Source organism: Vicia villosa, linkage group LG3, assembly GCF_029867415.1.
Source record: "Vicia villosa cultivar HV-30 ecotype Madison, WI linkage group LG3, Vvil1.0, whole genome shotgun sequence".
NCBI classification, from domain to species: domain Eukaryota; kingdom Viridiplantae; phylum Streptophyta; class Magnoliopsida; order Fabales; family Fabaceae; genus Vicia; species Vicia villosa.
This window is the reverse complement of record NC_081182.1, coordinates 189112007-189133277: the sequence shown is the minus strand read 5'-3', so window position 1 is coordinate 189133277 and position 21271 is coordinate 189112007. Positions and strand designations below refer to the sequence as shown.

Below are 21271 nucleotides of genomic sequence, written 5' to 3'. Positions count from 1 at the left end.
TGAGTTCCGCTCTTCTCTAAGAATTAAATCAACCTCATCCTTCTTAGAGTATAATCCCTTATTCTATCTGGAATCTACAACAACATCTTACAACAGCACAAAATTATTATAGCATCATATGGTATCAACTCATCGTCTTAACTTCGCCGAATACATACTCGTTAACTACGTACAGCCACAATAACATATTCATCATCTCGGCAATTATTCAAAAGGGTTCTGATTCTCCGGCACAACATCCTTACATCTACTAGATCCTAATCATATAGATCAATACATGTTCTCTACGTAGGCTTCCGACATATTAATTCCTCACTGCCCACAAGTAGTACTCATAACACTACTCCACATCACACTTTCGCTGCGCGACTCTGATTACCCGTCTCAAGTCACCGTCAATTATGTTGCACTCTTTCATTTTCATCTCTTCACAAGTTCACACAACATGGTGAGTGATTATTCTCACGGCTTAGTATTCATCACAACTTATACCATTAAGGTAACAAAACAAGCTCATCCCATTTATATGATTCCGTCCACTATCAACAAGAGATTAAGGGTGATCAAGTCCTCAATTTGTCAATAGATAGCCACAACCATATGTAAGCATAAACCGTCGTTACTACCTAATAGTGTCCTTTCCGAGTTTGCACCCAAACTCATTAACATCGTCATAGTCCAATAATTCACTTTGAGTATTTACAACTCGCACACTTCCCTCTTATTGGATCTTGTCGGTGAGACACCAACGTCCAAACATTTCACACAATCCGCTTCATAGTCACTTAGCATTACACACTTGTTAAGTACTTCCCAACTTCATAATCACTAATATACTCGTACACTACTATTCATCTCGTTCCAAATCAAAATCCTCATCTTAGCAAAAGACCGCGACAACATTCATAACTCGTGGTTTTACTCCCAATCCTGTGACGTCTTTCATATCCCAATATCATTCCACTCGAAATCTCAACAAGTCTTCCTCGCATCAATAGGTGTTAGAAATTCTCTACAATTCTTCTTTTATACCTATCGTTACTTTGTCATTACAAATACGACTCCAAGAGTTCTAAAGTTTATTCCATCTTTACTATTAATTCACTTCTCACTAAAATCCATCGGTACTCAAATCATCTTTATAACCGAACATCTCATCAACTTATTCATCAACAACATATTCTACTCAATTTTGTTTCAAACAATCGCGGTAGTAGGCATTCTTATTCAACAAGTTTCACGCTTCCATAAGCGACTTCATAACCTCTCCTCATAGGATCACTATACTATATTTATAACCCTCCCATAAGGTAGAACATAATATCTCTTCTTCGTAGGTTCAAACGGCACATAATTCCGACACTCGGAACTCAAGATATGAATTTTCCAATCTTTATCCGAAAATGCAACACCGACGCCATACAGCGACACTTTAAACGATATTTCCAAAACTCCACAAATGGTACACTCAATTTATAAAATTACTTCTCAACAAGCCTTTAATTATTCCTTCAATCCGTTCAACTCTGACACTGACATCCTGTGCAATACCGCTAACAAGTCTAGTTCTAAGGACAAGTGTAACCGTAACTTCACCTCTTTCTAACGTCATCCTGCCACAATTAAATATGTTACAACTGCTTCAACCATTTTTATAACAAAGTTCATCTCGTTAGCTTTCCGACACTTCAAACGGAACTCAAATCAGATGTCCAGAACTCCAGTTATGAATTTTCGAAGTTTCATAACGATTCGGCAACTTTCCTGCGTTTTACTTGCGGAAATTCCACTTCGAAACTCATTCTCTTCAAATCAATCACATTCTATGCAGCTCCTTATCATATCTCTTCGCTTCCAAACATTCTTATAACTTGAGCAACACATTCCATCGCCGAAGTTCATTTTCTGAAACATTACGACCGTAATCCTCTTTGCAACTTGCAACTGAACCTCTTCTGAGATGCAAGGCTACTCAACTGACAACTTCGCAGTCCACCAGCAGAGATGATACATTGCAACTTTCTAATTTCCATCTCCTACAAATAATCATCAAATACCCCTAATCATCTTCCTTCAAGATGTCCCAACTTAATTACCAGTCAAGTCTTAATTTCAAGTCACCTTCGATTCGGGAAACAACCAACTCCAACAACACTTGCACGGTTGCCAACAACAGCCTACGGAATCAATCGTCTTACAACTGAAACACAACCGAGAAGCGAAGCTTCTCCCCCACTTGTTTCAATCCAACACCTGCAACAAAACAAACAAGTACCGACAGTGATTCACTCACCTGTCGTGTACCAAGGGATAAAATGCCGACGATATACAACTGTCGCGCAACTCAACTGACTCGACAATTGGCCGGACGGACCGACCTGCTCTGATACCACTATTGTAACACCCTTCTAAAACCCCGCGGAATATCAATTAAAAATTCAGAGTAAAACATAAAAAGGGTATTACAACTTCAAAATATTTAAAACATTAAGTTATGTCATGCCTTATGAGGAACTTCAAATCACATTATTCAGTAATTATGTTAACACAGCGGAATTTATCTCAAACTGAATAAACATAAAACATCGAGATTTATATCCAAATTCACCGATCCAAACAAATAAAACATTATTCCACGTAAGAAATAATCCATCAATCAAATACTAAAACAGACGTTCCCCCAGTGTTACAAGACCAGAGCATGACACCGACACAACCCAACATAACTGGATAAACTCTACGAGTCATCCTCACCGATCGCTTAAGCCGCTACTTCAATCTGAAATCATCAAAGTAAGGGTGAGTTTCATTCGCATTAACAAATGTTATAGGAATATAAACAATACAACTTCATTCATACATTATTCACCTAAATCAATCATATTCAGATAGTATAGCAACATTCATCAAATAAAATCATCCATATTGAATACACACAAATTGTAACATTGGACAACTTCCATTCATGTTACAATTATACACAACAACCTAATGCAATGCAACTAAATGCATGTGGTACCAAACATGGGATAACCCATCTCACCGATCCACCACCATAAAGATTCGGCTACTTCTCTCACTAATTCCACACAGTGGGAATTAGCTACCGCTGTCCCACCACCATAAGGGATACAGCCCACAACATGATTATGAAATGCATGCATCACATACAGCATGCTAATCATCAACACCAATCAACTGAATAATCATAATCATCAACCAATGCAACAACAATAGCCACACATAGGTATGCTATTTTTCAACCATCTCAAACATACATTTTACATCAACAATACATGTATATTAATCATCAATCACAACCACTACGATTTATAATAATTCATCCACAACATAAAAAGCATAGTAATATCACAACCATTTGATATTCACCACAACATAATACATTTAACACCACAATATATTATCACCTCAGCAATCATACTAGCTAAAACACCGCATAGCATGTTTGTATCGTTACTCAATATACCACCAAATACAAATTCTCAAAACCAAACAAAATTGATTTTAAGTTATAACTCCCTAATATACTTCATAAAATAGGGGATTAATTCATCTAACGGGTCCTCGAAACGGCGTACAAAAAGGATTAACGGTTTAAAAGTTACGGATAATTAAAATAAGTATTTTTCCAAAAAGCTTCAGTGGTAACCGGTTACTCCAATTCAAGTAACCGGTTACTACCTTACGGAGTAACCAATGAGTCTATTCGTAACAGCGGTAACCGGTTACTTCAAAACCAGTAACCGGTTACTGCCTCCCAGCAGAACCACAAAACACTATTTTCAACAGTGGTAACCGGTTACCCCAATTCAAGTAACCGGTTACTTCACAACGAATAGGCCATCTCAGTGACGTAACCTCAAGTAATCGGTTACCACTCTCCAGGTAACCAGTTACCTCGTACCAGAAACCCCAAAACTCCATTTTTCAGCACCTGCATCAATTCCAATCCATACCAGAACGTACCATAACGTATTGCAACATCAAACAGCATCAACAAACACGAAAATGCACATTTATACATACTTCTAATCATGCTTTAACATCATTATTCAACACCAATCATCATTCACAACATAAATTGAACCAAAGTTCTATAAACCCCAAAACCCCAAACACCGACATACAATCCAATTCAGAATCCTAACATACGAACTCAATTGAATCATTCATAATACCCATAATAGAGGTTAATGAGAAGAATCCCCCCTTATCTCGATGTCGAATTCTTGGATGCTCTTGCTCTTCGCACTTGCACTTCTCCCAATTTCACGTTCAATCTTCTCTTCTCCTTTTTGGTTCCCCTTTTCAAAAAATCTTCCTCTTTTCTATTTTATGGAAAATATAACCTTAGTTTAGTAAAAGGCTTTGCAACTGACACACCCCCCAATTGCTACTTGCGACACTGGCCCATTAGCCTCATTTTCCATAATTCTCTCATAAATCCAATAAAATGCCAAATAAATCCAATAAATAATTTAATTTCAATTTAAATTAATTAAGGGAAAACATGGGGTGTCACAAACTCAATCAAAGGCAGATAACTATCCCAAGCACCTCCTTTTTCTAGCACACAAGCGTGCAACAAATCCTACAACGATTGAATCGTCCTCTCAGTTTGTCCATCCGTCTGCGGATGATAAGCAGAACTCAATCTCAGCTTAGTACCCAAAGCCTTCTGCAAACCTTCCCAAAACTTAGAGGTAAATCTCGGATCTCTGTCTGACATGTTACTCGAAGGAATACCATGCAGACTAACTATTTTCTCAATATATAACTGAGCAAGCTTTTCCATCGAATAATCCATTCTTAGTTGTATAAAATGTGCAGACTTCGTCAACCTGTCCACAACAACCCAGATAGCTTCACAATTCTTAACAGTTCTCGGCAACCCAGAAACAAAATCCATTGATATGCTATCCCACTTCCATTCAGGAATAAACATCGGTTGCATAAACCCAGATGGCTTCTGATGCTCAATTTTTTACTTCTGACACGTCAAACAAGAATAAACAAACTCTGCAATTTCCTTCTTTATTCCAGGCCACCAAAACAACTTTTTCAAATCATGATACATCTTGGTAGCACCAGGATGAATACTTAATCCACTACGGTGTCCTTCTTCCAGAATACTCTTTCGAAGTTCAGCAACATCAGGAACACAAACTCTGTCACCCAACTTCAATATACCATTCTCGTCAACTCTGAATTCACCGCCTTTGCCTTGATTAATTAAAGTCAACTTATTGATCAACTCAACATCAGCTTTCTGACCTTCTCTGATCTCTTCAAGAATACCGCTTGTCAGATTTAGCATACCCAATTTAACACTGTTAGGAGTGCCTTCACACACTAAACTCAAGTCTCTGAATTGTTCAATCAAATCTAACTCTTTCACCATTAGCATAGACATATGCAAGGTCTTCCTACTCAATGCATTAGCAACAACGTCTGCCTTATCAGGATGGTAATTCAAACCAAAATCATAATCTTTAAGAAATTCTAACCACGTCCTCTGTCTCATATTAAGCTCTTTCTGATCAAAGAAATACTTTAGACTCTTATGATTATTGAACACTTCGAACCTCGAACCATACAAGTAATGTCGCCACAACTTCAAAATGAAGACCACATCTGCTAACTCTAAATCTTGAGTCAGATAATTCCTTTCATGCACTTTGAGTTGTCTCGATGCGTAAGCGACTACTTGTTGATTCTGCATTAATACACCACATAAACCCATCAGTGACGCATCACAATAAACCCCAAACGATTCCGTCGGATTCAACAAAATTAAGATAGGAGCACTAGTCAACCTCCTCTTGAGCTCTTGGAATCCTTCTTCACATTTCACATCCCAAGTAAAAGAATGACCCTTCCTGGTCAGCTTGGTTAATGGCAATGCCAACTTTGAAAAGCCTTCTATAAACTTCTTGTAGTAACCTGCAAGACCAAGAAAACTACGAATATCTGACACTGATTTCGGAGATTCCCACTGAGATACTGCTTCTATCTTTATAGGATCGATAGCTATACTATTCTTAGAAATCACATGTCCAAGGAAACTAACTTCTTCCAACCAAAATTCACGACTAACAGTTGCCAGTGTAATTAGCGAAGCACCACAAAACATGTGGTAGAAAGTGTATGTTGAACAGGTGACTCCATACACAGAATGAGGTGAATTGTGGAAGTTTGAAAAACAATAGTTTAAAACAAAATTATATTATAAAGTAGAGTTTGAAAAAAATTAAAAATGTTTGAATATGCAGCAAAAAATAAGCGTAAAGTAAAAGAGTTAAGGAAATAGAGATAACTCTAGAGATTTATAGAGGATTGATCTTAATTAAGTGACATACTCTTCTCCCCAAGAACTGTTCTTGAGAGTATCCAATAATTCTTGAGAGCTTTTAAAAAGTTAAACTCATGCATCCCATTATAAAAAGAAAATGAAGTTTCAAGCTAACATCCAACCAAACAGCAAATAAAGGAACAAAGCAATTATTCTTCACTCCAAAGAAAGATCAGAGCTTCAATCAGTTACTTTCTAAGAAAAAAATGAGATTTTTCACAAGCTGATCTCGAACCAAGCGGGAGTTTTGAGTTGGATATCCTCCAAATTGTAACAAGGTTTTACACGGGCTGACACGAAAGGAATCAAGATTTTTACCAGGATAATCTTGAACTTATTGATCTTTTACACATGCTGAACTCAGAAGTTGCGAGAGATTTTATATCAGGCTAATCTTGAACCCATGGAGTATTTGTCGGGCTAAACTCAAGAACTGATGTGAATATTTTTCTATGGTTATTCTTCATGAATCCAAAAGAGAGCTTTTCTTTAATGGCACAACTCATGAACCAAATGGAGACTTAAGCTAATCCCCACAATACAAAAAAGATTTTTTTTCAATGGTTTAGCTTCTAACAAAAACAATTACTTTCTAAGAAATAATTATTTACACAAGATAAAAATATAATCTTGGTAGATGTATAAATAAGTCCTCACCTAGAACAAAGTTCCTCATTAGACTTAAGTGCAGAACCATGTTTTGCAGGATACTTAAAGAAATGATTAAAACTTGATATTGTGCTTTTGATGATGACAACTAAAAGGAGTATTTGATGATACAAACTTTATGACAACCTACAAGGATTAAAGCATGAAAATCAGTTAAAGATGGAAGCAGACGAGTTGGGGTTTGGTGACCACCGCAAACACCATCTGATAATACTCAAGTTTAACAAATCTCAAGCCTCACCTCCAAAAAAAACTCAAGCTAGTGTCTATATGATTGATTTAACTAGCAAGTCTTGAAGCTTAAAATCAAAAGAGAGGAAGTGATGATAGCTCGCCAAGTCAGGTCTAAGTGAACCGTGTGTTGCAAAAACACAAGGGATTTTTTTTGTAAAGTTTAAGGCTAAATTATACATACTAAAAGAAATTTGTAAGCTATTTTTTCTTAATAAAATATTGCTAAACATGTTTTTGAGTGGTGCCAGTTGAATCAGGAACTATCAAAAAGTTTTGGACAAAATTTTGAATTGTCAAATCGATTGGCACTCAAACACAATCCAAAAGGTTAGTGAAAAAGTCATTTTTAAACGTTTGTGATAGTGTCTTAATGAACGGTAACAACTCAGTCTCTCTCTAAAATATTTTTCACTTTCTCTCACTTTATTTTAGCCGCAGCGCTTTGAGAAAGTTCTTTTTATTTTGTGAGGAATTTGTGTATTCTGGAAAGAGAATTGTTGTAAATTCACAAGGAGGTATTTCTCTCTTGGTTGAATAATTTCTCATCAAGGAATTGTTTGTTTAGGTTTAAATCTAAAACCTTTAAAAGCATTCGTTTTGGGGTTTTACTTTCTAAGTCGTCGGTTCAGTTCATAAGCTCAACCTGGTCAAAATCTTACTTCGGTTCGAGATCAACCCGCTTTAAAATCTCAATTCGGTCTGTGAGTAAGCCCGGTTTAAAAGCTCTCTTTAGTTCTAGATAAGCTAAGTTCAAAATCTTACTTTGGTTCGTGGTCAGCCTAGTCAAAACCTCGATTCGATTTGTGGTCAGTATTGACTTTCTTAGCAAGTGTACTAATTTAGTTTGAAGTAATAAAATTAATTACTCTCCATAGGGATTACAAATTTAAACAAGATAATTATTATGCGAATTGAATAGAATACGAGGGGTTTTCAAGTTGGTTTGCAGAAAATAAATTACACGAGTAGAACTTGTTGTGAAAAACGATACCAATAACAAAGTATAATAGGGAATTATAGGGGAGAAGAAGAACACAATAATTGGTTATAACCGTTATTCTTTTACTTTCTCTTAAAACAAGATTACAAGTTTACAAGAATAACAAATAACCTCTCTCACCCTAAATTAGGATTTGCAGCTTTGCAATGATGAGAGACTAGTATGCTATTTATAATAAAACCTAACATACTAACTAATGGGCTTTTTCCACAAGGCCCATTACACAAGCCAACTTAATAAACAAGCTAACTTAACAAATTAGGGTTTAAACACTAAAACCTAATTTAACATGCTAACAACCCTAGCATCTTCGACACAAGCATGTGAACAACCTTCGACTTCATGCTTAACCCTGTCGAACCAAGAAGCTACCCTTCGACCATACTAGAGTTCGATCCAATATCTCACAAATCTCCACCTTGAATCTAACTCTACAACATCAAGGGAACAAACTAGCTTTCTTCATGCAGCTTTAGCAACTGCATACAGTGGAAAAACTTGCAACTCGGCAATGTCTTGGTGATCATATCAGCAGCATTGTCTTCAGTCGAAACCTTCAGCACTTGGACTTCTCCACGCTCGATTACTCCTCTGACGAAATGCAGCCTCACATCAATGTGCTTAGTTCGCTCATGATAGGCTGAATTCTTCGACAGGTGTATTGCACTTTGACTATCACATTTAACAGTGATACCTCGACCTTGAAGTTTCAGCTCCTTTGCAAAACCTTCAAGCCACAATGCTTCTTTCACAGCTTCAGTTAGGGCAATATACTCCGCTTCAGTGGTTGATAGAGCAACAGCCTTCTGAAGTGTTGCTTTCCAACTAATTGCAGTGCCAAACATAGTGAAAACATATCCAGAAATAGATTTTCTGGAATCCATACAACCTGCATAATCAGAGTCGACATATCCTTCTATTAGTGCTTTACTATCTTCACCCAAGGCTCCACCATAAATTAGGACTCTATTCAGAGACCCATTTATGTACCTTAAAATCCACTTCAATGCTTGCCAGTGAGCCTTTCCAGGATTCGCCATGTACCTGCTTACAAGACTTACTGCGTATGCTATGTCGGGTCTAGTACAAACCATAGCATACATCAAAGAACCAACTATATTAGCATATGGGATGCTATTCATATAGGCTCTTTCCACATCAGTACTGGGACACTGATCAATACTCAGCTTGAATTGAGGGTTTGTTGGAGTCACAACTGGCTTCGAATTCGACATACCAAACTTTTCAAGAATCTTCCGTAGATATGCCTCTTGAGATAGGCATAACTTCGACTTCTTTCTATCTCTTCGAATGTCAATTCCAAGAATCCTGGAAGCAGCTCCCAGATCCTTCATATCGAACTCCTTATTGAGTTCAGCCTTCACCCTCATCACATCTTCAACATTGTTGCTTGCTATGAGAATATCATCCACATAAAGCAACAAAATAACAAATGAATTACCAGGTCGAAATATGAAGTAAACGCAGTGGTCGAACTGACTTCTAATGAAATTTATGCGTGCCATGAACTTGTCGAATCTCCTATTCCACTGTCGAGGAGATTGTTTCAGCCCATACAAAGATCTCTTTAACTTGCACACATAATCTTCCTTCCCCTTTTCGACATACCCTTCAGGTTGCCTCATCAGGATCGTTTCATCTAGATCACCATACAAGAACGCAGTCTTCACATCCATCTGTTCCAGTTCAAGATCGAACTGTGCCACCATGGCAAGCAACATTCGAATGGACCTATGCTTCACAACAGGAGAAAACACATCATTGAAGTCGACACCTTCTTTCTGAGTGAAACCCCTTGCAACTAACCTTGCCTTGTATCTTTTCGACGTCACTCCTTCAATTCCTTCCTTAACTTTGAAAATCCATTTACAACTGACTAACCTTGCCCCAGCAGGTTTCTTGATCAGTTCCCAAGTGTGATTATCATGAAGAGATTTCATCTCATCATCCATGGCCTTCAGCCATTCAGTCTTATTTCGACTCCTCATAACTTCCTTATAGTCTCTAGGTTCTTCGTCTAGAACCTCACTTGCAGAGATTAAGGCATAAGCTATAAGATCTGCATATCCAAGTCTCTGAGGTGGCTTGATGACTCTTCTCGACCTATCTCTCGACAATAGGTAGTCATCGTCAGTTTCCTCAACTTCAGCATTTTCTGCTTCTTCTTCGACTTCATCTGGGATATGCAATTCAGCATCAACATGCTCCACCTCAACAGGAATCTCTACCTGTTCCAGCTCTTCGTCAGATGTTTCTGTACTTCGACCAACATCATCAGTTTTCTTAAAAGCCATTTCAGCTTCATTGAAAACTACATCTCGACTGGTGATACACCTCCTGTGACCTGGCTCTAGGCACCATAGCCTATAAGCTTTGACTCCTTCAGGGTATCCCATGAACATGCATTTCAGAGCTCTAGGTTCGACCTTGTCTTGCCTAATGTGAGCATAGGCTACGCAGCCAAATACTCTCAGTTTGTCGAGATCTGGTGGATGTCCCGACCAAACTTCTTCAGGTGTCTTCATATCTAATGCTGTCGAAGGACATCTGTTTATCAGATATGTTGCTGTCGAAACAGCCTCAGCCCAGAACACCTTTGTTAACCCCGCACTAGTTAACATGCATCTGACTCTCTCCAAAATAGTTCGATTAAACCTTTCAGCCAAACCATTTTCCTGTGGAGTGCCTGCAGTAGTTCTATGCCTTGCAATACCAGAGGCACCACAAAAACTGTCGAATGCCTCATTGCAAAATTCAAGGCCATTGTCGGTTCTCAACCTCTTGACCTTTCTGCCAGTCTGATTTTCAGCCAGAGTCTTCCAACTTTTGAAATTCTCAAAAGTTTCATCCTTAGTCTTCTGGATGAATACCCATAATTTTCTGGAATAATCATCTACTATGGATAGAAAATACCTTGCTCCTGAATGTGATGGACACCTTGCAGGCCCCCAAAGATCAGCATGGATGTAATCAAGGGATCCATGTGTTCTTTGTTTGCCTTTGTTGAACTTCACTCTGCAAGATTTTCCAAGTACACAGGGTTCACAAAACTTCAGCTTTTCAATTTTGTCTCCACCAAGCAGATTTTGTTTCCCTAATTCGACCAGACCCCTTTCACTGACATGGCCCAATCTCATGTGCCAGATTTCTGTCTTCGACAAAGGTTTCGTGGATACAACATTTGTCGAACCACTTACAACTTCAGCCTCAAGGGTATACAAGCCTTGTTTCTTCACGCCTCTCAAGACTTCCTTCGAACCCTTCATGACTCTTAGGATACTTTTCTCTCCTTGGAAAACATATCCTTTCTTGTCGAATTCACCAAGAGAAAGCAGATTTCTCTTCAAATCAGGAACATACCTGACTTCAGTCAACAACCTTATTGACTCATCATGGAGCTTGAATCTAACAGATCCAATACCTGCAATCTTGCAAGCCTTGTTGTTTCCCAGCAATACTGATCCACCATCTTGATCACATAATTCCTCGAACAAGTCTTTGTTTGGAGTCATGTGCCAAGTGCACCCTGAATCCATAATCCACTCTCTTCTCGAGTCACTGCTTGAAACTACAAGAACATCAGATGATTCAAAATCATCTTGAACAATGGCTGCATTGCCATTATCCTTACCTCCATGATCTTTCAGGCGTTCAGGGCACACCTTTCTTGTGTGACCCTCCTTCTTACAATGATAGCATCGAATGCCAGATGCTTCGCCATTGTAAGACTTCGACTGGCTTTTGCCCTTCTTGTCGAACTTACCATTCTTTCGTAAGAGTTTTCCTTTAACGGCCAAACCTTCGCCAACAGTCGAAGGTTTATGCTCCTTTCGTTCATTCAAGTCCTTAGAGTACAAGGCTGATTGAACTTCTTCAAACGTCAGGGACTCCCTTCCATACAAGAGAGTTTCTTTGAAGTGAGCATGTGATCGAGGCAAAGAACACAATAGTAACAGCGCTTGATCTTCATCATCGATCTTCACATCAATATTTTCAAGATCAAGAATCAGCTTGTTGAACATATCCAACTGCTCAGCCAATACTTTGTCTTCAATCATCTTGAATGAATACAAAGCTTGCTTCAGGTAGAGTCGATTTACCAGCGATTTGGTCATATACAAACTTTCAAGTTTCACCCATAACCCTGATGCCGTCGTCTCCTTTGATACCTGTCGGAGAACCTTATCACCAAGGCTCAACAAAATTGCGCTGTGTGCTTTCTCGATCATATTCGTCTTCTCCGCTGCCGTCAATTCTGCATTCATGGCTGCCTCTCCCTTCAACGCTTCCAAACAACCCTGCTGAACCAGTAGGGCTTTCATCTTCAAGCGCCACAGACCGAAATCATTCACTCCGGTGAACTTTTCAATCTCATACTTTGTTGAAGGCATCTTCTCCACGCTCACCGCACCAATTTGTTGTGAAAAACGATACCAATAACAAAGTATAATAGGGAATTATAGGGGAGAAGAAGAACACAATAATTGGTTATAACCGTTATTCTTTTACTTTCTCTTAAAACAAGATTACAAGTTTACAAGAATAACAAATAACCTCTCTCACCCTAAATTAGGATTTGCAGCTTTGCAATGATGAGAGACTAGTATGCTATTTATAATAAAACCTAACATACTAACTAATGGGCTTTTTCCACAAGGCCCATTACACAAGCCAACTTAATAAACAAGCTAACTTAACAAATTAGGGTTTAAACACTAAAACCTAATTTAACATGCTAACAACCCTAGCATCTTCGACACAAGCATGTGAACAACCTTCGACTTCATGCTTAACCCTGTCGAACCAAGAAGCTACCCTTCGACCATACTAGAGTTCGATCCAATATCTCACAGAACTGATAAAGTTATGATAATTAGAAGTCAATTAGATCCTATTAAAATCCCGTAATTGTCCTCTATTGATGATTGTGGACTACTAGAATGGAATTTATTCTAAAACATTATGACGAATTAATAATACCACCGCACCCAATTCCTTGATGTATGACTCACTAATTTAACTATAACTCCCTAATTCCTTAGGAGACTTCGAAGCAAAACTAGGTGATATATGTGCATTAGTTATCTAGCCACAACTTATAATTACATATCCCTATTTAATTACTAACTTGAACAATTATCCTATTTCATATCAATAGACTTACGACCAATAATTTCTATTAATCTAATCTCACTTTGCACGTTCGTCAACATACAAAGAACATTACAAATAAGAATAATTTAGTAATAATTAAAAACATAAAACCTTCAAATAGAATCAAACATTCATATGATCCAATAAAGTATAATTAGTTTCATCTCAAAGACATGATAAAAAGAATTTAGCTACTCATAGTGTAACAAAGAATTACCATAAGTTATATGAAGAATACATGAAAATCCAAGGAGAAATTTGTCTCCAATAAATCCCAAGATCTCCAAAATCACACTAAAATTCTCATGGCCGTCACTCTTTCGTATACAAAAATCGGAACCCTTCCGAAAGTTTATTTTCCCCTTTTAAAAGCTAAAACATGGGAAAAATTACCCATCATGCACACGATGCTTCAGATCGTGTACTCGATGCATCCTATTATGGATGCGATACCTATTCCCCAGCTCCCATCTTGTTCACGATGCCCCCACGACTTCCACGCAATTTTTCTAGTAGAAGGTTTGCTTTTTGCTTGAAACTTTTGTACTTTTTCATCTCTTTGCCTTTACTTTTCACTTGATCAGATCTTGACCATTTCTTCTCTAATTTGATCTAAATTAACTCCAAAATACTTCAAATAAATAACAAATGCTTATAAAATTTACGTAATGACAGAGTATCATCAGTCATCCTGGTTAAAACCTCGGTTCAGTTTGTGAGTTTAACATAGTTAAAATTTCACTCTAGTTTGAGATAAGTCCATAGAAAATATCGATTTAGGTTGGGGACTCACCCTTTTAAGCTCATGTTTTTAAGTAATATTAAATTATTCTCTCCTCAAGTTCGTGTTTGAAAGAAAGACTAATTGCTTCTCTCCTGTGTTTGTTGTTTGGTTGAATATTAGCCCGATACTTCATTTATTCTTGTGTAAGAGTGTGCGAGAGTTTAACCTACTAAAAACTCTTAAGCATTAATGGATACTTTCAAGATCAAATATTGGGGACATGATTAAAGTATTCTTAAATGAACCTTTATAAATTCCTGGTGTCACTTCTCTTTCCCTTAACTTTTTATATTTCTCATTTTTACTTTCCGTTGCTAATTTGCAAAATATTTTTTAAAATATTTATAAACTCTGAAAATAACCACAAAAGTTTTTTCAAACTTTGTTTTTCTAAATCCCAATATTTAATCTCCCATCTTGTGTGTGGAGTTACATTTTCAACATTAAGAACAATCTTGAAGCACTATGGCTAAATATATGAAAAGCTGGAAGATTTAGAAAAATGATGAGAGAAATGAAAAGTGAGGTTTTTCACATTATCTGGTTGTGAAAATGATAGAGAATCTTTATATTTTGGAGAAAATTTAATTAATCTAATCAAATAGTTTAACGATTATACATCTAATAATCAATTATTGAGACTCAAAATGGAAGGCTTTGCTTTGGAGGAGATAAACCTACTCTAATGGGATACAGACCCAAGAGGCAATAGCGACGATGGGAGTTTTACTCCAAATGGTACCACATGCATATGCATAGTATTGAGTCGCATATTGAGTTGCATTAGAGTCATTGTGATGATGAAGTGATTGTTATACTGTGTTGGTGATATCGTTGTGAAGTTGAAATCATTTGATATGAATGGTTGATGTGTTATGTATGTGATTGAAACATATGTGATGTAGATGTGTGTGTATATATGTGTGTATATATATATATATATATATATATATATATATATATATATATATATATATATATATATATATATATATATATATATATATGAGTTAATGATATATGTATACATGTGGATATGTGAATCATATTTGATTGATGATGATACATGTGGTGAGAAATGTGATTACTTGTATACTTTGATATAAACGACATGATTTCAATGATATAAATATATTCTATAATGGTTTGTGAATTGGGATAGAGATGAATAGGCGCATTTGGTGATATATGTTCATACTTGCAATATGTCGGTGAATTATGTACATGTATTTATAATTGGAAAACGTGTATACGTGATTATGTGAAGATAACTTGTATATTTGGAATATGATTATGTTTGTATACAATTGTTACTTTGTGAATGTTTTTGGAAAGGATGTATACATGGAATATATATGTTGGCGAAATATAATTATGTACATTGTTTAGTAACCATGTTTGATCACCTGGAATTGAATGAGTTAAACATGTGGTTCTTGATATATTGTATATGAATCCATGTTTATGTGAAGAGTGATGAATTCATGAAATGTATTCTTGTTGTGTTTTACATTTCCCATATTATGTTTACTTATAATGATTTGAATTTTCACCCTTATGTTTGAATGTTACCTTTTGTTGGTAACGTGCAAGTATTTGAAAATTGAAGGATTAGTTGCCGTTAGTCCAAGTCGGATTGTTGCTCTAATACGTAACACTCGGGGGGATGAACGCTAGTTGTTTAGTTGTTTGATTTTATTGTTGAATGACTACGTTGATACATGAAAATTAATTATTGATGTTAAAATGGATTTAAGTTGAAAAGATGTTATGTCGTCAAAGCTGTTTAATGTTGTTCCACTGTTTAATGTTAATAAAGTTGATTCATGTGGTTTTAGTTCATCAGAGTATTTGTGTTATGTATCTATGATGACACGATATGGTTGTTAAGTTGAATTATAATACTCCAATTGTTTGTCGAAATAGAGTTTTATAACTCTGATTTCCTTAATAATTATCGGGGTAGAATTGAGGTGTTATAGTTGAAGAAATTTTTGCAGGAGCTTGGTTTTGTTCAAGACAAATGCGTGTTATTTCTTGATAGTCAAAGTGTTATTCATCTTGTTAAGAATCTAACTTTTCATAATAGGTCCAAACACATTGATGTGAGATATCATTGGATAAGTGATGTTTTGGATGCTAAGTTATTGGAGTTAGCTAAAGTTCATACAGATGATAATGATTCTGATATGATGACTAAAATGTTACCAAAAGAAAAATTTAAATTTTTTTGTGATATCGTCAGTTTGGCGATTTCCTCCACATAGTTGTGTAAGGGATATTTGTTGGGTTTGGACTCCCTTCCTATGTGGAGAAAGGCGCAAATATGATTAGTCTATTTGTCTCAATTATTTAAGTGGAAAGGATTAATTTAGGGTTGAGAGAGATATATAGAAAATTAAGATTCAAAAGGGAGAAAATAGGAGAAAAACCTATTTTCGTTTTTTTGCAACCAGTCTCAATAAATCGACGATCCCTGATTTGTTAACTGTCGAATCAAGCTCAAATTTGGAGGAAATGTTTGAATAACATGTATCTAAATTTTGACCATTTAGAATTTCAAAACAATGTCTAAGTTGAGAGATATCCGCTTCGCACTGAAGCTGCAGATTTGGATAATTTTTCAGATTTTTTACTCTTATTTGTAGTTAGTTTACTTTGTGATTTGTGGTTGTTAGTAATAGCTTTGCGAATCACTTCAAGAATCTCTTGTATTCTTATTTGGTTATGGTGGAGCTATTTCTTTAGTCTGGACGACTCGTGATTTTTTACTCTCATATTGAGGGGGTTTTCGTTAAAATATCGGTGTTCTTTTGTGCCTTTATTTGTTTGATTTGTCGTCTTATATTTGTTGTTGATCCTCAAGGTTCCTACAAGTGAGGAAAATTTTATATCCGCTGCATATTGGTCAATTGTCGTGTGTTAATTTACATCACAAATGAAATGATATCTTCCTATACTTTAAAACTCATCATAATGAATTATGCTAATCTACTATGTTTATTTTTTTTTCAACCATAATCGGTCTCATCCTACTAGAATGCGTAAGTGGAATGCATACAAAGGTAGTAATATGATTTTGAATGTTAATGACAGTAGACTCAGTAATTCCACTGTCTCGGATTTTGGTGGATTGATTTGAAACGCTAATGGTGTGTGGATTTACGGTTTTGCGGGTAATATTGACTATTCTAACATCTTTCATGCTGAGTTGATAGCGCTATATCATGGATTGCAGGAGGCCAAGGAACTTAGCATTAAAAACCTGATGTATTATTCGGAATCCAACCTTACTATTAAGTTTATCTCAGAGTCTATTAATATTTGATATCATTGTTCCACGATTCTTCACAATATTAAAGAGTTTCTTTTCAAGGAATGATAAGTTCAACTATTTCATAATCTTAAATAAGATAATGTTTGTGCCGACTATCTTAAAAAAACATGAGCCTTTTACGGAGCCACCCGTTAAAATTATTACTCTTCTACTAGTTGATGTTAGTGAGAATTTATTTTTAGACAATTTTATTTATTTATTTCTTTTCCTTTTTTCACTTGTAAAAAAAACACATGTTTTACAATCAGAAAAAAAAAAATTATACGGAGACAATTAAGAATAGTCATTCTCTTCACATCTATTTAATTATCCCTTTCTTCTATACATTGTTGATTGAACCTTTCTTTTATTTGGGATTCGATTTAACATCAAACTTTCTATCAGACAATGATCAAAAGTTTTCAACATCTCTTTAACATCATTCTTTTCTTTTTTTCAAACATGAGTTGTAATCCACATCTCCATATTCAAGATTGTTGAGCCTCTTATGTGGATATTCACTTTAATAATTTCATATAATTGATTTCATTTTTTTCTCTCTCTCTCTCTATGATCATTCCAACTTGTGAATTATTATGAATTACTATGAAGCACAGACACCTCTAAAATTTGGCGTGTCGCGATGTCTGTCACGCGTCGGTGTCCGACGACACTTGTATGGTACATGTACGACAGGTGTCGGAAAAGTCAAATAAGTGTTGGAAAAATCAAACAAATATTTCTTAAAAGTTGATTTTTTTACTTTGTTTCGACACTCATTTAATCAGTGTCCGACACTCGTATGACACTCATACCATAATGTTTGACAACTTAGACAAGTGTTTCAAACAAAAAATTATTATTTTTTAATTACTTCGACACACATTTACATATTTTTTCGACAAATCTTACACATCTAAAAAGGTTAAACATATAGTAAAATAATCTTATTTGTAAAAAATTAAAGATATTAATCTTGATAAGAATATTTTTAACTATTTTAAGAATATATAAATAAATGAAGCTCAAATGTTATCTTTTATCGGTGTCGGAATGTCGTATCGTGTCGCAGTCAGTGTCTGTATCAGAGTATGTTTCATGGGTGAATTATATTAAGCTGTGAAGATTCATATGTTGTCACACATTAATAAGTATTTTCCTAATAATGTTATTAATAGTATTACAAATAGAATGTTAACATATTGTGACTTTTTAACCTCTCCACCACTCTCTCAATGAAACAAGTTGCACACTCATCACACAAAATCAAAACTCAAACACCAACATATAGAGTTTTTAAGTGTCAGCAACATATAGAGTATTTGTATTTTCTATTACCATGATGTTCTTATAATCAAACAATCTAGAAACAAGTCATTAGTCAGGGTTCATATTAGGTCTTTAACTAAAGGTATATGACTAGTAGTTGAGTCTAGGGTTGGATGGTGACACGAGTTCTATTGGTTTTGATGTAAGTAAAGTTTCGATTTTTTGGTTTAGAAATTTCTTGCTTTCTTGTTTTGTTTGAGGTGTTTATGTGGTTGTTTTTGATGAATATGGTTACAGGGTGTGAAGGTTAATATGATAATGACTGATTATTCCATGCCTGGGATGACAGGATATGAACTTCTCAAGAAGATTAGAGATTGCAGTGAATGAAATTTGATTATGTTTATTACCCTTTCTGTTGTGGTTAATCTTTACTTATTTTTCTGTTAATTTCAGCAGGAATCATCTGTTTTTAGAGAGATTCCAGTGGTGGTTATGTCGTCTGAGAACATCTTGACCCGAATCGATAGGTAAGATCTTTGATCAGATTAAAACACTCTTTTGAATTAGTATTGTTTTTTTAAGCTAGGCTCTTGAGCTTGATCTAGTGTGACTTGATCTACAGGTTTAATAAACTTAAGTGGTCTTGTAATGTGCACGAAAAACCTTGGATTGAAAAGGTTAACTTGTTCATTAGGTGAAGATTCTGATAAATAGGTTTCATATGTACTGATTCGCGAAATCTGAATATATCCTCTTGTTAACTTAAGAAAGGGAAGGAGTTGATGGATATTTATTCAATGAGTTTAATGGTTACGCACCGTTATTGTAAATGATTTTTACACTGACATCCAATGAGAAGCCAACATAAATTTAAAATTGCAGTTAAGAAAGTGGGGTGATTTGGCAAAATAATAGACTGTCATTGGATATCAGTGTAAAATCGGTTCACATTGACAATGTATATCCGTAAAATCAGTTTTCATTTGGGTTATATTTCATTTTCAGAGGTGCACCGGTGTATATCTTATGCGCTTCATTTGATCATTTTCAGTGTTTGTCGTTACTTTTATGGCTAGAGGAACGCTACGAGACTGTATATACAAAACATCCTGGATTCCAAAAGGGATCCAAGCCTCTTTTGCCATTAGACAATCCCTTTCCCACGAAACTCCCCGAAGATCTTTTTGGTGAAAGATGGGCGTTTGTTCAGTTACCTTACTCAGGTAGAGAGATTTGTTCGCTTTTATGTCGTTTATTTCGCAATCGCATTACATAGATTATAATTTTCTCATTTTACTATCAATTTTTTAAAGCTGTCCGAGAGGAGGCCTCAGCCTCGGAAGAAAGATTTGGCTATGGTTCCGGGCTAGATCTGGATTTATTAGGCATTGAAATCGACGAGAAGACGTTGATCCCTGGACTCGCTGTCGCATCTTCTCGCGCTCAAATATTATCAGGTAAAGAAACCTCTTTTTTCATATATAAGTGTTTAACTCAGTTACTCGAATGCACTTTTGACGCGTACGATATCATATCTAAGTACGCTTTTGTAACAATTTACTATTGCAGCTTTTATGAATGGATTGGAGCTCTGCGCCATCGAAGCAGACACTGCTCGCGCTAACCTGACTCTTTCAGTTGCGATTTCGACTCGGTATGTATACGCGACGTATCAGAAAAGTCCTACATCAACTAAAGAAGCCGAAGCATGGGAAGCAGCTAAGAAAGCTTCTGGAGGATTGCATTTCCTTGCAATCCAAGATGAGTTGGATTCTGAAAATTGTGTTGGCTTCTGGCTTTTGCTAGACTTGCCTCCTCCACCTGTATAATCATGCAAATTATTGCGACACAATATTTTACAGAACAAAAAATATAACAATTTTTTTCAGTTTTTTTAGTATGTGATTTATACTAAGAATCTTATCACTAAAATCTTAATAAACACTTATTGATTGAGTAAAAATAAACACACATTCATAAAACATCACAAAAAATTCGGTTTTTATTCATTTGTGCTACTAGTAGGCAGCTGAAATCTACATAAAGGGCAAGAGTTGCCTACATTCAACCAATCCTTAATACAATTCATATGAAACATATGTGAACATGGCATACAGACACCAACATTAAAATCTTCGTGACAAATAGTACATTTTTCCGCTTCTTCGATTGTTACCATCTTCAATCCTTCAATACATGACGGCGCCGCAGGAACAAATCTAATATCTTCTTCTTCAATTTCGGTTACCTCTTCCCAACCATAGTTCCATTCATCTTCATCATTTTCATTTTCAACTTCAATATCGAAGCTATAATCATCATCAATTTCAAATTCAATAACCGATCTATTATCTTCTTCTATTCTCATTTCCTCTTCCCAATAAGAGTCCCATTCATCTCCATACTCGTTTTCACCGCGATCATCATCAACAATAGTCCATGTAACAG

General features: G+C 35.9%; 1 protein-coding gene across 1 annotated transcript in view; it reads left to right on the top strand.

Moving 5' to 3' along the window:
- Positions 1–20711, top strand: part of LOC131662690 (protein TAB2 homolog, chloroplastic) — a 54034-nt gene extending 33323 nt beyond the window's left edge. Inside the window, exons 3-5 of the mRNA XM_058932544.1 lie at positions 19875–20046; positions 20137–20280; positions 20393–20711. Coding sequence (XP_058788527.1) covers positions 19875–20046; positions 20137–20280; positions 20393–20652 — 576 coding nt within the window. The 3' untranslated portion in view covers positions 20653–20711. The remainder of the gene's footprint in view (positions 1–19874; positions 20047–20136; positions 20281–20392) is intronic.
- Positions 20712–21271: the final 560 nt, after the last annotated feature.